The 20,796-nt window shown below is 38.2% G+C and overlaps 1 protein-coding gene across 8 annotated transcripts in view; it reads left to right on the top strand.

The window, feature by feature from the left end:
• The first annotated feature begins 734 nt into the window (after nucleotides 1-734).
• csnk2a1 (casein kinase 2, alpha 1 polypeptide) overlaps nucleotides 735-20,796 on the top strand; it is a 29,159-nt gene continuing 9,097 nt past the window's right edge. For 4 of the 8 annotated variants that reach the window (XM_077215738.1, XM_077215772.1, XM_077215747.1 and 1 more), the window contains exons 1-13: nucleotides 735-851; nucleotides 1,973-2,062; nucleotides 2,172-2,250; nucleotides 2,773-2,901; nucleotides 3,920-4,031; nucleotides 4,129-4,230; nucleotides 4,431-4,481; nucleotides 4,579-4,638; nucleotides 7,892-7,975; nucleotides 15,656-15,766; nucleotides 16,217-16,318; nucleotides 16,509-16,609; nucleotides 16,773-16,921. In XM_077215738.1, the coding sequence (XP_077071853.1) occupies nucleotides 2,801-2,901; nucleotides 3,920-4,031; nucleotides 4,129-4,230; nucleotides 4,431-4,481; nucleotides 4,579-4,638; nucleotides 7,892-7,975; nucleotides 15,656-15,766; nucleotides 16,217-16,318; nucleotides 16,509-16,609; nucleotides 16,773-16,921 (973 nt within the window). In that variant the 5' untranslated portion in view covers nucleotides 735-851; nucleotides 1,973-2,062; nucleotides 2,172-2,250; nucleotides 2,773-2,800. Of the gene's footprint in view, nucleotides 944-1,136; nucleotides 1,158-1,972; nucleotides 2,063-2,171; nucleotides 2,251-2,772; nucleotides 2,902-3,919; nucleotides 4,032-4,128; nucleotides 4,231-4,430; nucleotides 4,482-4,578; nucleotides 4,639-7,891; nucleotides 7,976-15,655; nucleotides 15,767-16,216; nucleotides 16,319-16,508; nucleotides 16,610-16,772; nucleotides 16,922-20,796 lie in introns of those variants that run through there. The other 4 variants (XM_077215755.1, XM_077215781.1, XM_077215800.1 and 1 more) reach the window with 3 other exon arrangements.

Here is a 20,796-nt window from a genome sequence, read left to right as displayed (position 1 = left end):
CTAACAGCTGTTCCTGGATTTTAATTATAGTTCTATACTGATTCTCCTTGGGAAATTGCCTCCATCTTCTTTGTTGGTCAACAAACAACATCTTGTTTTTTTTGTTAATGCCAACAGATTTACCAGATAAAAAACTAAGGACAGCACTCGTCACCTCTGAAACTTACCACTAGGAAGATTAAATGTTAACTTTTTAGTTTTTTTTTACTTAGGAACTGGTCTGCTGTTCATGAAATCATAAAGTATATTATATTTTTTGTGCAATAATACAAATAAACAGGATTCGTTTTATTGATTGCACAAAATTATGGTTTCTTTAAACAAATTTGATGAATATTCAAATTGGAGAAACTAGTTGGAATTTAATAGAAAATAGAATAGAAACAAAACATTGACAATGCAGACTTTGAAACATAAAATGGTAAAATAAATTACGAAATAATAAAGGAAATATACCAACACAGACTACAAAAATCTAGTAAAGAAAAGAAAGAAACTTTACGTCAATCTTACTATCTAAGATTCGGAGATTTTTTGGCATGGTTAAAAATAGTTACATTGCCGGAGCATTAGACATTATGTTAGCCAACAATACACAGTAAACGTTTACTCAAATATACAGAATGTACAGAATGAAACCGGTCTGTCTGTGTGTCTGCGCGTTATGTATTTTTTTTTTTGTTGATTTTTTTTGCCGTGATTTAAAAACTAGTGAGCTGCCTACGTAGACAGCATCTTGAGACATCACATGCGCATTCAACACGTTCTTTTCGAGCAGCTGGCTAGGTAATGAGACGCAACCTTTCTCCAGTGCAGTATCCGCCATATTGTCCATCAGGAGACGCCGAGAGGTAATGCAGTGTGCTTTTACGACCTAACGTTACTGATATTTGTATTCTTATGTTTACTGGCTTTTCGCTTTATTTCAAAAAAGGACACACGTGTAAGGCACTGCACTACTAATACATGCTTGTGTGAATGTATCTAATGGTATTTGCAGGCGACACAGTTAGCGCATGCCAGTGCTAGTCGCTAACCACTTAAACCCGCCGTATTCTTTATAAAAACCGACATAAACTGGCTGGATTAATTCTGGGACCGATTAAACACAAATATAAGCTTCGTGTATGTTTTATCATTCTTATGACTATGAATTAGTATGTATTTCCTTAAATTCGCTTGTTTAATCTTTTGTGCGAATGGCGTTAGCTTTGATGTGGCGTGTTGCGCCACGTTCAGCTAGCAGTATTTGTGCGATATAACACTGTGATATGTGTCCCCGGGTTCATGTATTGGGTGATTTATGCTTCTGTAGTTAGTTTTAAATTGAAATGAACTATTTGGAGTATGAATGAGTTAAATGTGTCGCAAAATGAATTAGATATGGCTTAGGCGTGGCAAACGTTATGCTAGTTAGCGGTTAGCTGGCTAACTAACAGCTGTTAGGAAAGCTGCTAATACAATTGAGACATCCTGTAATTATATTGCTTATATGACCTGTTTGTAGTTATTTAATAATGTGTATTATATGTGGATAAAGTTACAAATGCAGAAAAGCTGTCCAGTGAGCTAGACTGATTTCTTTGGCTGTGTCACCAGGCCTGTGCTGTGGCTCCTCAAAACAAGATATTGATTTAAGGAATAATTTAGTAGTAACGTTATTCCTTTTTATAATAGAGGCTATAGAGTTTAAAAATAATTTCTAGTTTCGGCTTTTATATATACACCAATGTGCTTGTTCTCCCATGCCTGCTTTAATTAAGCTAATTCGTGTGGTTTTAATCATAGTAATTAATTTAGGAAGATCACACGTCTTGTCACAAACAGCGATTTGTTAGGCTAATGACTACCTGGCATTACAGTAACCTAGTTTGTTATTAATGGACGTTGTTCCACAAATCAGTACTTTGACACTCAGGCCGATGTTACACAGCGGTGTCTGTAAAGTTTACAACATCCTTGTGTTTTCCAGCATCTGGAGGGCCATGAGGAAGGACTTTTAGGATTGCTGTGTCTCCTGAAAAAGCTCCTGGATGTCCTCTTTCATTCGAATTACAATCAGGTGGGTTGTTTGTGTGGCAGTGCTTGAATGTAGTGAATTTTAAATGAAAGTGGTTTACTTTGAATTGATTTGATCATCAGCTTACAGGCTTATTTAATGTATTTTGTAGCCTATGCTCCACCATAAAGTCATCACATCTGCCTTCATCAGCTTCACCTGTCATTTGCTGCTTGGAGGAACCCTCCAAGGTAATAATCAACATGTATAAGTAGGCTTAACACTTTATGAAATTAATCTAGATCAGGGGTTTTCAATCCTTCAGTTGCCACGGACTTCCAAATATAATCATGTTCATGCGATGGGCCCTATTCTAAAATTTAAAAGGCATTGGTTTTAGTTTCTTGTATAAAGATCCAGTTTGTACTGTGGAAAAATAAAACGTAATCCTATTAATAATGTCAAAATATTACTTAGAAAATATTTATATTCTATTAAGTTACATTATTTGTGTATTTATTAATTCTCCCATTTACTTATTTTAATCCGCTTTTATTTATTTACCCGTTTCATTTATTTAACTTAAACTTGAACGTTTTTGTAGAGTTTTTCTCTAAACATTTGACCTGCAGCCATGTATCTCATTTTGAAAATCCCTGGTCTAGATGCAATTCAGAGCTTTTATTTACTGTGCTATCAAAGCTGTTTGATTTGATAAACATCTTCCAGATCCTCCTGTAAACTCAAAGTATGTTATACTGTTGTCTTTCCAGGTGTTTCAGGGAATACCGTGTGTAGAATATGTCTGGCCCTGTCCCAAGTCGCTCTCGAGTTTACCCTGATGTAAACACACAGCGACCCAGAGAGTACTGGGACTATGAATCCCATGTGGTGGACTGGGGGTGTGTTCGCTTTCATTTTTTAGTACTTATGAAAATTGGCTATTTATAGCACGCCATTTTTATTTAATTGTTATAAGTATTTTTGCTTTTCCGAAGCCTTGGATCAAATGTGCTGCCTTGTCAATTATTGTTTGATGCTTTCTAGGGCTGTCACTTTTGAGAAAAATCAAATTCGAACGGTTATCAAAAATCAAGTAATGTATTCGAATATATTTGAATTTCTACGAGACCCCCCCCCCCCCCCCCCAAAAAAAACACCGTAACGGAGATTCAATCACAAATTTATTAACAGTCTGACAGTCATAAAAAGGACTCAGGCCAGAAAACATTTTTTTTACTTAATGTTTTAAACAGCACGGCACAAACAATAACGTGACGGCTTAAACAGCAGGAGTAAGGCCTATAGCCTAGCCTCATTTCTTATTTCAAATCATTTCTTAATATTGTTTGCTAGAAACACCAATTTATCAACTTTATCTGGGTCAAGTGCGGCTCTCTTTTTATTGGCGATGTTCCCCACGGTGGAGAACACGCGCTCAGTGCGTGCACACGTGCCTGGCACACACAGATTTGCGCGTCAATGTTGAGAGAAGTGGTATATGGTGTAGCTGTAGAACCCAAAATATTTCCAGACTCGACTTTTTAGATGAGTTGAGGTTGTAATTCTCCGCTCGGGCTGTCGTTCTGTGCGTTATCTTCCATTTTCAAAACAGGGAGGCTATTATTCGCTTGATTTGGTCACGGGCTTACGCTACAATACGTTTAGAGCGCCCGCTCCTGGATGAGATGGCAAACAATAATAAAAAACAAAAAACGGTCTAATCATAGACTGTAAAAAATGCGCTAAACATGGCACTTTAAAAACCGGATAGTTTATTTATAGTTCGAATACGGATATTTCACGTCATGTTCAAATGCATATTCGAATATCGAATAAAAAGTGACAGCCCTAATGCTTTCAGCATGTTAGTGTTAAACTCACATTGTATGTACTCTTTTGTATGTTTGAATTGTGTAGAAATCAGGATGACTATCAGTTAGTGCGAAAGCTTGGCCGGGGAAAATACAGTGAAGTGTTTGAAGCCATAAACATCACTAACAATGAGAAAGTAGTCGTCAAAATACTCAAGGTATCAACTGATGTTTGGTTTCACACATCAGAGAACATTTGACAGGAGATAAGTCAGTTTATATTTAAGATGTTTTTTTCCTCCCTTGTACGTTTAGCCAGTGAAAAAGAAGAAAATTAAACGAGAAATAAAAATTCTGGAGAACTTGAGAGGAGGCCCCAACATCATAACCCTTTTAGACATCGTAAAGGATCCTGTGGTGAGTTTATTGAAATATTTGGGAGTTCAACTGTCATTGTCTTCCTAACTTTAGGACTGTGTCAGTGTGTTTTCAACTGTAACTCTTTTTATAATGTCTTGCTAGTATTTTCTTGGAAAGGTTAATTCATTTTCCAAGTAAATATGCAAGTTTGTTTGTGCCCTCGGAGTTAAAACACATTCTGCTTTTTCCATCCACAGTCCCGAACACCAGCGCTGGTTTTTGAGCATGTTAACAACACGGACTTCAAGGTAAGAGATGGTTTTGTTTTGTCGGCCCTCCTTAGATCATTTATAAGCATTTAATTTGAGGTTGTAGTAAACCGTTTTAAACTGTCTTTCTTCACAGCAACTGTATCAAACATTATCAGACTATGACATTCGCTTCTACATGTATGAAATTCTTAAGGTGAGATGATCACACTGATCCTCCAGTACAAAGGTGCATATTGATCTTACCATTTTACAATTATTTAAAGGTGCTCTAAGCGATGTTGGGTGATGTCACTTCTTGTTGACGTTTGAAGTATTGTCAAACAAAACAAAGACCCTCCCTCCTCCTCATCCCGTCTCCTCCCCCTCGCTTCCGTGCCCATACAAGGATGCAATATTAACAAGATAACTTTAGCTTCGCGTTTCCCAGTGAGCATAAACAACGGCTCCGTCGTAAAAAAATTTAGTCAAAGTTTTCAATGGCCTATAAATGAACTTTAGAATTCATAACCAACAGTGGGGGAAAACAATCATTCACACAAACTGTCGCCCTACTGTGAGTTTGACTGATATATTGATATATACCTACAATAAGTTGACTGATATATTGAGACAAGCAAAAAAGGACTATTATAATTGAATGTTACATGAAAATAAAGATAATTTAAAGGCTACATGGAATATTCTGACTGGACGAACGGAACTACCTAAATATTTTGAAAAGGATAATAGGGAAATAGATAAAAAAAGATGAAATGGTCCATGAACTAATCAATTTTTTGTAAATGTAGGATCTAGCTTAGCAAACGAAATATCAATATCTAATGATCAGTTAGGGGGAGTCTGGAAAAGGGAAAATAGGATCATGCAGTCAATGTATCTAGGTGAGGTGACTGAAAATGAAATATTATCTGTGGTTCAGAAGCTAAAAAATAAGACCTCAACGGATAGTAATGGTATTGATATGAAAATAATAAAAAACACAATTGATTGTATTATTAAACCATTACATTATATAATTAATTATTCTTTTACAACAGGAGATTTTCCGGATAGTATGAAAATAGCTAAGGTAATACCTTTTTTTAAAACTGTAGATAAAAATATTTTTAATAACTATAGACTAGTATCTCTCCTACCTCAATTTTCCAAAGTGCTTGAAAAACTCTTTGTTTGTAAATTAGATAACTTTATTGAAAAACATGAATTATTAAATGAAAATCAGTACGGATTTAGGTCAAATAGGTCTACAGGCTTGGCTATCGCGAAAATTATTGAAGACATAACAAAAGCAATAGACGGAAATAAATACACAATAGGAGTGTTCATTGATTTGAAGAAGGCATTTGACACTATAGATCATCAAATTCTTATTTCTAAATTATATACTTATGGAATTAGAGGAGTTGTACTGGATTGGTTAACCAGCTATTTACAACAACAATATGTTGAGTTTGATGGTCATAGGTCAGAATGTATGAATATTGAATGTGGACTTCCACAAGGCTCAATTTTAGGACCCAAACTTTTTATTTTATATATAAATGAGTTTTGTGAGGTTTCAAAAAAATTACACTACGTATTATTTGCAGATGATACAAATTTATATAGTTCAGGAAATGACTTGAAAACTTTAGCTAATAATATCTAAGATGAAATGGTTAAACTAAAATTGTGGTTTGATGTAAATAAACTATCTTTAAATTTGAATAAGATGAAGTTTATGGTATTCAACAATAAAAGAAAAGAGGAAGTCAGGTTATCTATAAATGTAAATATTGAGAAGCCATCTGAAATTAGATTTTTAGGAGTCACCTTAGATGAAAAATTGACGTGGAAAAGTCATATATTGCATGTTAAAAATAAGATGGCAAAAAGCCTTTTTATTTTGATTAAGGTTAAATACAGCTTACTGTATAATACAATGAAAATTTTATATTGTTCAATGATTTTGCCTTATTTCAACTATTTTGTAGAAATATGGGGAAATACATATAGTAATATTATGCCTTTATTTATTTTACAGAAAAGAGCCATTCACATTATTTTCAAAGCAGGATATAGAGACCACACAAATCCACTCTTTATTAGGTCAGGATTGTTAAAACTTAAAGACATTGTAGAATTACAAACTTTATTAGTGATGTTTAAAGCTAGAAGTAAAGCTCTTCCACATGACTTACAAAAGTTATGTTTTACTTCGGCCGTATGACTTTAAACATCTAATAGCACGAACAAACCTGAAACTAATGTGTTTGTCTGTTGCTGGAGTAAAAGCATGGAATCTTCTAAGGAAAGACTTAAAAAGTTGTACAAATATTTTGGAATTTAAAAAGTTATAAAAAAAACAACTTGATTTATATCAAACTGAATTTTGAATTGGACTGTATGTGGTCAATGTATAAAAGTTTAAATAAAGATCAGATATGTTGGAGATTGGGTGATGGTGGAGGGAACAGTGCTAATGATATTCTTTATGTATGTTAATACATTTTAGGTGATGGTGGAGGGAACAATCTTAATGCCATCTACTATTGATGTCTACAAAGGGGGCAGATAAATATAAGAATATTATTCTTCCATCTGCTCCTTTCTGATCATGGAAATGTAAAGGAAATTTCAAATTAATTGTATGTGATTGGTATAAATAATGTATTTTCATGAATAGAATAAAGAAGTTTGCTTGATCATTTACAATAGAGATTGATCGCTAGCTGCTTGAAACCTATGTGTTGTATTCACCAAAGTTAGCGCTGACTGCATAGGTCTTGTTAATTATATCCTTATGTTGGTTAGGCGAACATGAACGTCCTAAAAATTTATTTACCCATCTGTCCAGCAAAAACAGAGCTACCTTGATGTCAGATTGTTCTCCGATGTAAATTTTGGGACTTTGCGCGTTTCTTATCCTTTTCCCTCTTTACTGTTTGTTCATCGGAACGTTCTCTCTTTGGTCGTGTGTCGGCCATGTCAAACTTGTAGAGATTATAATTCAATCTTCCCTCTGCAGGCCTCCACACCCCCCTTCACGTGTACGCGCACTAACCCCACCCCCAAATCCTTCCTGTCGGTTATTGACTGGAACACCGTTATGTTTCATGATTTGGGTTGCTACAGTTTATTTTTGTTGCCATTTGTGGAGCCTGGGGTGTGTTCAGGGGACAGGCAGCTAGTGGATAGTGAGATGTTTGCTGTATGTGACAAATGTTTTGGCCTAAAAAAGGCGTGACATCGCTTAGAGCACCTTTAAGCCCATTTTAAAAGTGGGTTGCAAGAGCTACATCATAACCAGCCAATATCTGCCTTGGTGGCTTATTTGTAATGGGAAAACAGTTTTAGTGCACATAGTATTAGTAAGAATGTTCAGCTGCTGTGAAAACTTTACACAGAGCTCAACTGCTTTGCACTGATGTTGGATATAATGCTTATCTTCGCTCTTTTATCCCTAGGCTCTCGACTACTGCCACAGTATGGGAATAATGCACAGAGACGTAAAACCACACAATGTTATGATTGACCATGAGCACAGAAAGGTATCACCCAAGTTAAGAATATACCCAACATTGAGCATTGCTTGTTTATGTATGTAAATGTACAGCACCATTCAAAAGTTTGGGGTCAGTAAGCTTTTTTTAATGCATTTGAAAATCCCATATCTGATCAAGGCTGCATTTATTTGATCAGATGCAGTAAAAACAGCAGTATTTTTAAATACTGCAATTTAAAAACTGTTTTCTTTTTTATTATATTTTTGAAATGTAATTTATTCCTGTGATGCAAAGAGGAATTTTTAGAATCATTTCACCAGTCTTCAGTGCCACATGATCCTTCAGAAATCATTCTAATATGTCAGGGTCCAGAATCAGACTGTTTTCCACATGCTCGGACCGGTGACCGTCTGTTTTGTTGCCAGTTTTTAAAAATTTAGTGTTCATCGGTAGGGGTGGTGAAAAAAATTGATTATTGATTAATCGCGAATATGTTATGGACGAGTATGAATCGATTATTAAATCTTCAAAAATCGATTTTTTATTTATTTTTAAAAAAAAATCCATTTTATTTTGTAAAAAATTTTATACCGGAAGTTGAACGTCACGAACGCGCCCAGTTCCAGTTAGCAAGCGCGTGTAACGCACTGTCTATGGTTTAACCAGCCAGAGCGAGTTAGAGCAGGTGTGTAAAAGCCTGTTTGAGCCTATTTACAATCGTATTTGATTGCAGAGCGCCGTAGCGCAAGCACTACCTCTCGCTCGTTCCTCTCTCTCTCGCGCGCGCTCTCTTACCCTCATATGAGGCGCCGTTTAGGGCTTATATCAAACTTGATTCACGCACACATATATGAAACACTTGCATACACATATATTAAGTAGTCAAACATACATGTATACTGCTGAATGCTCAAACAAATACATATGAAATGCACAACGACACACCTAAAGTCGCTCACGCACATACACGCAAACTCTACACACACGAGATGCGCGCACATACAAACTCTCCACGCACATAGCCTACTCATATGAGACACGCGTGGCACACACAAACTCTCCACGCACATATGAGACATGCACGCACATACTCATATGAGACGCGCGCGCTCACATAAACTCTCCACGCACATACTGACGCGAGCACACACACACACAAACTCAATGAGACGGAGGCACAAACTCAATGAGACGGAACACACACAAACTCTCCGTGCACATACTCATGAGACGCGAGCACACACACACACACACACACACACAAACTAGCGCACATACTCATCTGAGACGCATGCTCACACAGTACATGATATGATTCTCTGTTAACAAAAAATGCACTTACCAATGTGTGATTTCTGTTCACACAGAGACAGAGTCCATTGCTTTTATTGTTTTTGGTTGTTTTGTTTATTTAAATAGTCTTTAGAAATAAAAGTTTATTGATCTTTGAAAAGGTGTACCTTCATTATTATGCCATTATCATTTTTTTTAGAAGAAAATGGTCTCAGAACGACTTTATTATCAATATTATCGTTGATCGCAATAATTTCTTGGACAATTTATCGCCCCGCAAGATTTGTTATCATGACAGGCCTATAGGTGTTACTGAAGTTACAGTAAGTTGTTCAAAAATGTTCATTTTGTCTTCTTAATGATTAAATTGGACAATTTTCTTCTAGAAAGGTGTTCAGGTGGAGAGAAAACCTTTTCTTTACCTTGATATGTTTCGACTGCAACCTACAGTCTTCCTCCACCTGAACAACACCTTGTCTTTCTAGAAGAAAATTGTCCAATTTCTACAGTATGTTGGTTCTGATCTACTTCCTAAAGGAAATAAGCCTTTCATTTATTTTTTATTGTTTAGTTCAACTTGATGAGTCACAACACAATGTGATGTATTCATTTCTGTGTTCTACAGAACATAAGCTACATACAAATAATTCTTAAGTTATAACTACACGACACAGAAAGTGCGAGCTGAGTTGTTGTTACTCAATAAAAGAGTTAAGTAATTCAGCAGCTGACTTTTTTTTAATACTGCAATCACTTTGTAGTGTATTTTCGTTTACTGTTGTGAAATGGAAAATCAATAATCGCTAATCGAGAATCGTTAATAATCGAAAACTGACTAATCGAATCGGGACTTCAATAATCGTAATCGAATCGGGAAATCAGACAATTAACCACCCCTATTCATCGGAGTGGTCCAAGATCTTAGGACTTTGTTGCGCTTGAACTTGGAATACACACAAAAAAAGGTCTTGATTTGTGGGGTTTATGTGATTATAATAAAAATAGTAGCATTCCCTTCAGTCAAAACAAACAAATGAAGGCATGAGACTATAGAACATGCCCAATGCAAAAGACACGCGTGTGCACACACACACACACACACACAGAGGGAGCGCGGTGTGTTCACCGGGCTATGGTAAAAATAATGACGCAGTTACAAGGTGTGTATAATTTAAACTTAGTCAACACTAACAGTAGCTCCTGTTCGGTTTTCATACTGCTGCTCTCCTTCTAGTCACTTCTGAACTTGAATTTGACACTTCTGAACTTCCCTTGATTAAAGTTCCAGGTGACAGGTTGCCAGATATCACAAAAAGAGCAAAACAAGCCCCTTAAAAAGGCAGTATAATAAGCAAACATGGCAAAAATTTACCAGTATTACTAACCTAAAAAATTAAAAGGAGGTAACTAATTTATTATGAATATAGAAAAGTTCAATATAAAATATTCAGATATTATAAACTAATTGATGAAGTAAAGCAATAACATGAAATTGAAAAATTATTCAGCAACACTTTATTTAACATTGAATTGCACCTATGAGTTGTATTTAATATTCATCAATTGGGGGCAGTTCATCTAAAAGTTGATGAGTGTGTTTTGTTTACTGTATTTAGCTATCAAAATAGTTTACCAAAGAAATAATTTACCAAATAAAATCAAACAAGGTAAAATACTTTTCATTTCTAAAGTATTTGGGTTTATTTATCATACAAAGCCCTTTTTGCCGATTTTTCGAAAATAACTACATAAATATATTGTTACCGTGAAATAAAATTAGTCATACCATGAAACAGAAATTTGGTCATACCGCCCACCCCTAATGTCTAAATGTATAGCTTGAATGCATACTGATGAAGTAAAAAAGGAACCGTTAATTTGCTTCATATAGAGCTATAAGGCCATTTAGTGCCAAGAGTCTTGGAATTTCATGCTAGCATTAAATAGCTATTATATTTGTTTCCCCACAAGAGATCAGCAGAGATACCCAATGTGAGACTTTTTGAACTGATTTCTTTTATAATTAAATTATGTATAAAATTTAGTGGTAAATAAAATAAAAAAACACAATCTCCCAAAAAATTGCATTAAAAATTGAAAGAAATATTGAACTTTCTGGACAAACAATTAAGTATAAATTTAGGGTTTCGGTTCGTTTTGACCCCCGAGGGAACGGAGTGCTACAGCTGCACGAGGAGAGCATAATTAAATAGTGCTTGTTTTGTGCATAATTTAACAAATTCCCTCAGGTTTCACGCTTACACAAAGTACACGCACCACTGATGTACATAAGCACACATCATCGCACACATGAAGCTGCCTCTCAAACAGCTTGTATGTCACAAGTACCAAAATGAATTGCTTACTGCTCTTAAATGTGTGTAAATCAAATACACAAAATAGTCAAAATGCGAGTTTGGCGAGTTTTTAGGTAAACTGAGTCAGTTTTGGAACGTAAATGGTTGAAAGAAAACACTTGTGTAACAGTATATTGGATCCATGCATAAACTCTTAAAGTGACAGCTATCTAATATTGCTGCTGCTGTCAGTCATTTTAATTAAAGAACAAAAGACAGAAAATCACTCTGCTCTTGACTAAGTAACTTTAACTGTAAGCATTAATCTGTATTTAATTTTTACAATGAAGACTAGCCATTTTTATTTTACATTTGATTACTTTAATTTCTGTAGTATTTCTTACATGAATACCTAGTGTCAGACTTAAAGCAGTGTTTATTTCATATCTCTTAATTCTATTGCATTTTGTGTTTGCAATTTGTTTATTTGTTCTAATTTTATTTCTTTTTACGTGTTTTAAGAAAATAAAATTTTGCATTGAAGAAAGTAGGTTTTTGTTTGTATATGCTGTCAGTTATAGTTAGAAAGAAAATTGGAATTGGCCAAAAAATTGCAATCGGTGCATCTCTATTAATATGCTGATTTGGTGCTCAAGAAACATTTATCATTGTTTAAAACTGTTTTTAAACAGTTTTTTTTTAAAACAATGGTGCTTTTACAATACTTTTATTAGAAAGTTCAAAAGATCAACATATATTTGAAAGTGTTTAACAATGTATAAGTCTTTACTGTCACTTCTGATCAATTTCATGTGTCCTTGCTGAAAGTATCAATTTCTTAAAAAAAAAAAAGAATCTTACTGATGCCAAACTTTTGAATGTTAAAGGGTAAGTTCACCCAAAAAGTCATAATTTACTCGCCCTCATGTCATTCCAACCCCTTAAGACTTTCGTTCATCTTCAAAAGACAAATGAATATATTTTCAATGTAATTTGAGAGATTTCTGTCCCTCCATTAACCGTCTACGAAACTACCACTTTCAAGCTTCAAAACGTTCATTAAAGGGTTAGTTCACCCAGAAATGAAAATTATGTCATTAATGACTCACCCTCATGTCGTTCCAAGCCCGTAAGACCTCCGTTCATCTTCGGAACACAGTTTAAGATATTTTAGATTCAGTCCGAGAGTTTTTTGTCCCTCCATTGAAAATCTATGTACGGTATACTGTCCTTGTCCAGAAAGGCAATAAAGACATCATCAAAGTAGTCCATGTGACCTCAGTGGGTTAGTTAGAATTTTTTGAAGCATCGAAAATACATTTTGTTCCAAAAATAACAAAAACGACGACTTTATTCAGCATTGTATTCTCTTCCGGTTCTGTTGTCAATCCGCGTCATGAGTCCGCTGACGTAAGACGCTGCTGACGTGTTATCTGGTGCGCCCGAGCTTCGTTTACAGTCTGAGGAAGACGCACGCTGTAAACAAAACAATCTTTGCAAACATATCTAAGGATTTCGACACAGGGGAAGACTTACATTTTTTTTTAACCAGACATATTTATTTGAACCCGAATACACGGACGCACCAGATAACACGTCAGCAGCGTCTTACGTCAGCAGCGTCACTGGCCTCGTGAACGCGGATTGACAACAGAACCGGAAGAGAATACAATGCTGAATAAAGTCATCGGTTTTGTTATTTTTGGAACAAAATGTATTTTCGATGCTTCAAAAAATTCTAACTAACTCACTGAGGTCACGTGGACTACTTTGATGATGTCTTTATTTCCTTTCTGGACAAGGACAGTATACCGCACATAGATTTTCAATGGAGGGACAGAAAACTCTCGGACTAAATCTAAAATATCTTACACTGTGTTCCGAAGATGAATGGAGGTCTTACGGGCTTGGAACGACATGAGGGTGAGTCATTAATGACATAATTTTCATTTTTGGGTGAACTAACCATTTAAGAGATTTTGTTAAACTAATCCATATGAATTAGGGATTCTCATAATTAACTGATTAACTAATAATTAACTAATATTAGTTAATAATTAACATATTTAGTTAAACGGGTCAAAAAGTACAAGTATTCAGAAGAGAATAAAAATTTTAATTATATAATAAATATGAACATTAAGCCAAAACAAAATAATTTAAAGCAAAACTCAAACCGATGTTGGGCTAACGTAGCCTATCTCTCTCATTCGGCACAAATCCAAATGTTTTCATATTTGCGATGTATTTGCATGCTAATCTATTATTTATGGAAACTAGGCTTTATACTTCATTCGCGTTCTAATATTGGCGTAAAGCAATTCTTCACATGCGCAAAGTGCTTTTGGTATAACTCTACAGGGCTAGCCTGGGAAAACCCAGACGTACTTCTGGCAAATTTAGATTTGCTCTGCTAATCTATTATTTATGGAAACTAGGCTTTATACTTCATTCACGTTCTAATATTGGCGTAAAGCAATTCTTCACATGCGCAAAGTGCTTTTGGTATAACTCTACAGGGCTAGCCTGGGAAAACCCAGACGAACATTCGGGAAATTTAGACTTGCTCTGCAAGTTAGTCTGGGGAAGAGCCCATTTAAGCTCATTTCCAATCTTTCCAAATCGAGGCACCAATCACAAACGTTGAGGTGGGCTTTACAACATGACGGTCGATCTGATTGGTTTTAAGGTCTAACCAAATGCTTACAGAGGCATTTGTGCGACGTCCGTTGGTGACGCCCCTTTGGAAATGAGCTGTGAATGAACCTTCCCCAGACCCTAACTCAGTTACGACTGAGAAGGGCCTGGTTTTAACCAGGCTACTACAGGGCACGCTGAATGGCACAAATTGTACTAAGAACTATTTAAATGGAGCAGTGTAACTTTATATGTTTGGTTGACTGGATTTTATTAAATTTTTTAACAGGATGCGATGTCAAGTTAGCAATGCTAGAACTTATATGTTGTGTATGTGGGCGAGGCGTCTGCGAGATACTTGAAATGTTTCCTTATGACAGTGGAAACAACTTAAAATACTCTGGTCATGCTGATTAAGAGTAAGATGTCATTCGGAACTGTAAAAGGTTTATTTTTATTTGTGTACACACCATAAAAATAAAATGTGTTTTTGTAAAATATAAAAACAAACAAACAGGATGTGATTTATGCTGTCTTGGTTTCCTTTCCGTGAACTTGTTTGTGGAGCGCTTCACAAAAATGAACTGAAACTCAGCATATACTACTTGCAGTTTCCTTTTCGTCTTGTTAATTTAAGTAAAACATATATTTAGTGTACTTATTCCTTTATATATATATGATTTTATTCTGTTTTTCTCCGTTCACAGAAGCGCTGCAGGTGCGTGATGTGACGATGAATCCTCATGTTCCTCTGTTATTTATGCTGCTGTTTGCGCGTGTAAAAGTCAACCCATGGAAAACAAATTTTGTAATTTTTAATTGGTCACAGACCCTGATCCATTCTAATGTAATTTAACAGTCTTTTCGGTTAGCAGTTAATGATCGGTTAAAGAGCTTTGGTTGTCGGTTAGGGAAAAAAGAAAAAGTGAACATCCCTTTTGTGAATTTAGTGGTTTAGTCCAAATTTTCTAAAGAGACACAGTCGCTTTCAATGATGAACTGATTGAATTTTAAGTTTTTATTCACATATAAACATTTATCAACAGCACATATCAGATATGGAAAACAAGCTCAAACATGCTTAATGTGCGAGGACCAATGAGGTTCATTTTCGTGTGCTGCACAGCCTGTTTGAGCTTCCGCAAGAACCAGTGTGGTTTGTTCTCGTGCCTATGGTTGAGCTTCTTTTTATGTTTACTGATGAATTTTTATATGTGAATAAAAACCAAAATTTAATTTGGACTAAACCACTCTATTCAATGGATACTTTTTATGATCTCTTTATGAGAGATCAACAAAGTTGTAGTTGCGTGGACTGTCAATGGAGGGACTGAAATCTCAAAGATTTCATTAATGAAATCTTCATTTGTGTTCCAAAGATGAATGAATTTATTATGGGTTTGGAATGACATAAGGGTGAGTAGTTGATGGCAATTTTAATGTGTATATAGATTGAGTCCAGTTTTTGATTGGTTGAATATGCATTTTTCCTTTAAAGCTTCGTTTGATTGATTGGGGATTGGCTGAGTTTTACCACCCAAACCAGGAGTACAATGTGCGTGTGGCTTCCCGATATTTTAAAGGCCCTGAACTACTTGTGGATTATCAGGTTAGTCTCTTAAGATAAGGGATGTCAATATTCAAGGTTATTAACAATCAATCAATCGGTACTACACACAACGACACAAATTATTACGTATCTTGGCATGTGCAGAATAAATTTTTTTTGGAGCAACATAGAATCTGGCTAATCGAATCTTGCGGTACGATTTGTCTGCTTCTTGCATGCAATGATGTCCATTAACAGATACTGTTGCCGCACAATATCATATTTTACATTAATATAAGATCAGGGTTTTTGTGGTGGACATTGCATGATTACTGAACACATTTGTGTTTGAAATGTATGAATCCACAATTGAATTAGTAATGCCGATTAATCGTTTAGTGATTAATCATTGACATCTCTACTTAAGGGTTTTAATTGTGGTTTTCACATTTAATGACAATTCCAGTTGATATTTTTGAGTTGGTAAAATAAATGTTTTGGTCTCTCCAGATGTATGACTACAGTCTGGATATGTGGAGTCTTGGATGCATGCTGGCCAGTATGATCTTCAGGAAGGAACCGTTTTTCCATGGACATGACAACTATGACCAGGTCTACCATTTATTAATTGATTTTTAGCCTCAACTTGTTTATTCTAAACAAATATCAGTGATGTCCAGTCATTCACATTATACCTGACAGATGAATTCATAATCCTGCTGTTTTGGAAAAACTACTTTTATAATGCTGGTTAATGTCTGTTGTGAAGAGTTTATTGATGTGATCTTGTTTTTCTGTTTAGTTGGTTCGGATTGCAAAGGTTCTGGGAACAGAGGACCTGTATGATTACATTGACAAATATAACATTGAGCTGGACCCACGCTTCAATGACATTTTGGGCAGGTATGAATTTAATACAGGATTGACAGACTTTTTATCTAGTTGATTAAAACAAGTATTCTTTTTTTTTTTATTCCCTCAATAGTTCTTTAATTTTTAGTTATAAAACTTAATCTGTGTGTGTGGTCATATTTATACAATTTTAACATCTCACTCATTCACCCAGACACTCCCGGAAAAGATGGGAAAGGTTTGTGCACAGTGAGAATCAGCACCTGGTCAGTACAGAGGCTCTGGATTTTCTGGACAAGCTGCTACGTTATGACCACCAGGCCCGACTGACTGCCCGCGAGGCCATGGACCACCCTTACTTCTGTGAGTTCCCAGAGTTTAGCACTTTCAAAATTGACTCCCTGGAAACCTGTGAATGCTTTCCAGTCTGTGAGTTTGATGCCCGTTTTTGCTTGCATGTCCTTTTATATACAGTTGAATAAATCAATGAATTTATGGACCTGCATTCTACAAAGCTATTTGATCAGAAATAAATGGTGATATGTTCTAATTAATTTTTTCTTCCTCATGGTGATTTCATTTGGGACTAGAAACTGATTGGGGAGCTCAAAAATAATGGTATTAATCAGCTGTTATACTCCTCTTCACATTTTACTTGCATTAACCCTAGTGTTGTCACGGTACGAAAATTTCAGTATTCGGTACCAATACCAGTAAAAGTTCACGGTTCTCGGTACCAATTTTGGTGCCAAAGCTTAATTTAGATTAAATTTACATATGTGACCCGATCTGGCGAAATGAGTCGGAAGTCTCAACGTTCCATTTTAAGATATGGGCCGATTATGTGGAAAAACAATGAAATAATAGTTTTTTTTTTGTTAGTTTTTTTTGTGCTAATTTCAAAGAACAGACATTCAAAAATAATCTCCCAAAGTTTCGTAGTCCAGATAATTGAGTAAAGTATTTCAATTACTATTAATGTTTACAAAGTTTTACTAAATTTGCTGGAAATGAACATTGCTTTTCTCAACTCCTATCTCATCTCTGAGCATTTCCCAGGTATCCCCTGAAACGTCACAATGTCTGCTCTCCAAATGGTGTTACACGTTGTGTAGAACCAATCAAAAAGCTCAGAAATGTATACAAATGCTGATCATTTGTCGATGGAAAGCCGTTTCGACTGACCGGCACGCGATTGGTCAAGCCACCTTCCTGTCAAGCTAGCAGATGTCCTCAGAAAGATTAAATATTATTAATTTGAGGAATGTCGCTGTCAAAAGAGAGCAAAGTTGCCAAAGCGTTATCAAGCCCCCTGGCCATTGCACATTTCATATTGATTCGGTGGCTCCTAATTGTCAAAGCACCATTCAAACTGCTTGCTACGGATGTGAAAAACTTTTATATGACGGATGAAAGTTTCTTAGACAGTGTGCAAACGTGATTGACATAACGTGAAGTTCGAAAAAATTTTTTAACGTGCACAAATTTCAGATGCGAATTTCAGACTCTGTGTGCAATGGCCTTTATTTGTACAAAAATATCCGTGAGATTTGCCCAAAACCGCCAGTTGAGAAAGTTGTCCCTCTCCCTGCCCAGCTTAGAAGAAAGGTGAAGAGCTCAAAGGTGAATTTAATGTCACATTTGAATCTGAGTGAGTGTATTTACTGTGTATGGATGTGAGTGAGTGCAAATGTAAATGAGTGTAGCTATTTACAAAGATATGATTGCATAGACTTGCATTATTTGATCTCTGTTTCCTTGTCTCTCTGCCTCTCTCTCTCTCTCTCTCACTCACTCACTCACTCAGACAGTCAGACGCACAGAGACAGTCAGACGCACAGAGACGGTCAGACGCACAGAGACGGTCAGACGCACAGAGACGGTCAGACGCACAGAGACGGTCAGACGCACAGAGACGGTCAGACGCACAGAGACGGTCAGACGCACAGAGACGGTCAGACGCACAGAGACGGTCAGACGCACAGAGACGGTCAGACGCACAGAGACGGTCAGACGCACAGAGACGGTCAGACGCACAGAGACGGTCAGACGCACAGAGACGGTCAGACGCACAGAGACGGTCAGACGCACAGAGACGGTCAGACGCACAGAGACGGTCAGACGCACAGAGACGGTCAGACGCACAGAGACGGTCAGACGCACAGAGACGGTCAGACGCACAGAGACGGTCAGACGCACAGAGACGGTCAGACGCACAGAGACGGTCAGACGCACAGAGACGGTCAGACGCACAGAGACGGTCAGACGCACAGAGACGGTCAGACGCACAGAGACGGTCAGACGCACAGAGACGGTCAGACGCACAGAGACGGTCAGACGCACAGAGACGGTCAGACGCACAGAGACGGTCAGACGCACAGAGACGGTCAGACAACAGTCAGACGCACAGAGACGGTCAGACAACAGTCAGACGCACAGAGACGGTCAGACAACAGTCAGACGCACAGAGACGGTCAGACAGCAGTCAGACGCACACAGACGGTCAGACAGCAGTCAGACGCACACAGACGGTCAGACAGCAGTCAGACGCACACAGACGGTCAGACAGCAGTCAGACGCACACAGACGGTCAGACAGCAGTCAGACGCACACAGACGGTCAGACAGCAGTCAGACGCACACAGACGGTCAGACAGCAGTCAGACGCACACAGACGGTCAGACAGCAGTCAGACGCACACAGACGGTCAGACAGCAGTCAGACGCACACAGACGGTCAGACAGCAGTCAGACGCACACAGACGGTCAGACAGCAGTCAGACGCACACAGACGGTCAGACAGCAGTCAGACGCACACAGACGGTCAGACAGCAGTCAGACGCACACAGACGGTCAGACAGCAGTCAGACGCACACAGACGGTCAGACAGCAGTCAGACGCACACAGACGGTCAGACAGCAGTCAGACGCACACAGACGGTCAGACAGCAGTCAGACGCACACAGACGGTCAGACAGCAGTCAGACGCACACAGACGGTCAGACAGCAGTCAGACGCACACAGACGGTCAGACAGCAGTCAGACGCACACAGACGGTCAGACAGCAGTCAGACGCACACAGACGGTCAGACAGCAGTCAGACGCACACAGACGGTCAGACAGCAGTCAGACGCACACAGACGGTCAGACAGCAGTCAGACAGCAGTCAGACAGCAGTCAGACAGCAGTCAGACAGCAGTCAGACAGCAGTCAGACAGCAGTCAGACAGCAGTCAGACAGCAGTCAGACAGCAGTCAGACAGCAGTCAGACAGCAGTCAGACAGCAGTCAGACAGCAGTCAGACAGTCAGACAGCAGTCAGACGCACACAGACGGTCAGACAGTCAGACAGCAGTCAGACAGTCAGACAGCAGTCAGACAGCAGTCAGACAGCAGTCAGACGGTCAGACAGCAGTCAGACGGTCAGACAGCAGTCAGACGGTCAGACAGCAGTCAGACGGTCAGACAGCAGTCAGACGGTCAGACGCACACAGACGGTCAGACAACAGTCAGACGCACACAGACGGTCAGACAACAGTCAGACGCACACAGACGGTCAGACAACAGTCAGACGGTCAGACAACAGTCAGACGCACACAGACGGTCAGACAGCAGTCAGACAGTCAGACAGCAGTCAGACAGTCAGACAGCAGTCAGACAGTCAGACAGCAGTCAGACAGTCAGACAGCAGTCAGACAGCAGTCAGACAGTCAGACAGCAGTCAGACAGCAGTCAGACAGTCAGACAGCAGTCAGACAGCAGTCAGACAGTCAGACAGCAGTCAGACAGCAGTCAGACAGCAGTCAGACGGTCAGACAGCAGTCAGACAGTCAGACAGCAGTCAGACGCTCAGACAGCAGTCAGACGCACACAGACGGTCAGACAGCAGTCAGACGGTCAGACAGCAGTCAGACGGTCAGACAGCAGTCAGACGCACACAGACGGTCAGACAGCAGTCAGACGGTCAGACAGCAGTCAGACGCACACAGACGGTCAGACAGCAGTCAGACAGTCAGACAGCAGTCAGACGCACACAGACGGTCACACAGCAGTCAGACAGTCAGACAGCAGTCAGACGCACACAGACGGTCAGACAACAGTCAGACGCACACAGACGGTCAGACAACAGTCAGACGCACACAGACGGTCAGACAACAGTCAGACGCACACAGACGGTCAGACAACAGTCAGACGCACACAGACGGTCAGACAACAGTCAGACGCACACAGACGGTCAGACAA

The sequence above is a fragment of the Siphateles boraxobius genome, unplaced genomic scaffold (assembly GCF_051911475.1).
Source record: "Siphateles boraxobius isolate OS27281-9 unplaced genomic scaffold, OSU_SipBor_1 12, whole genome shotgun sequence".
Taxonomy (NCBI): Eukaryota; Metazoa; Chordata; class Actinopteri; order Cypriniformes; family Leuciscidae; genus Siphateles; species Siphateles boraxobius.
This window is presented reverse-complemented; position numbering and strand designations above follow the sequence as displayed.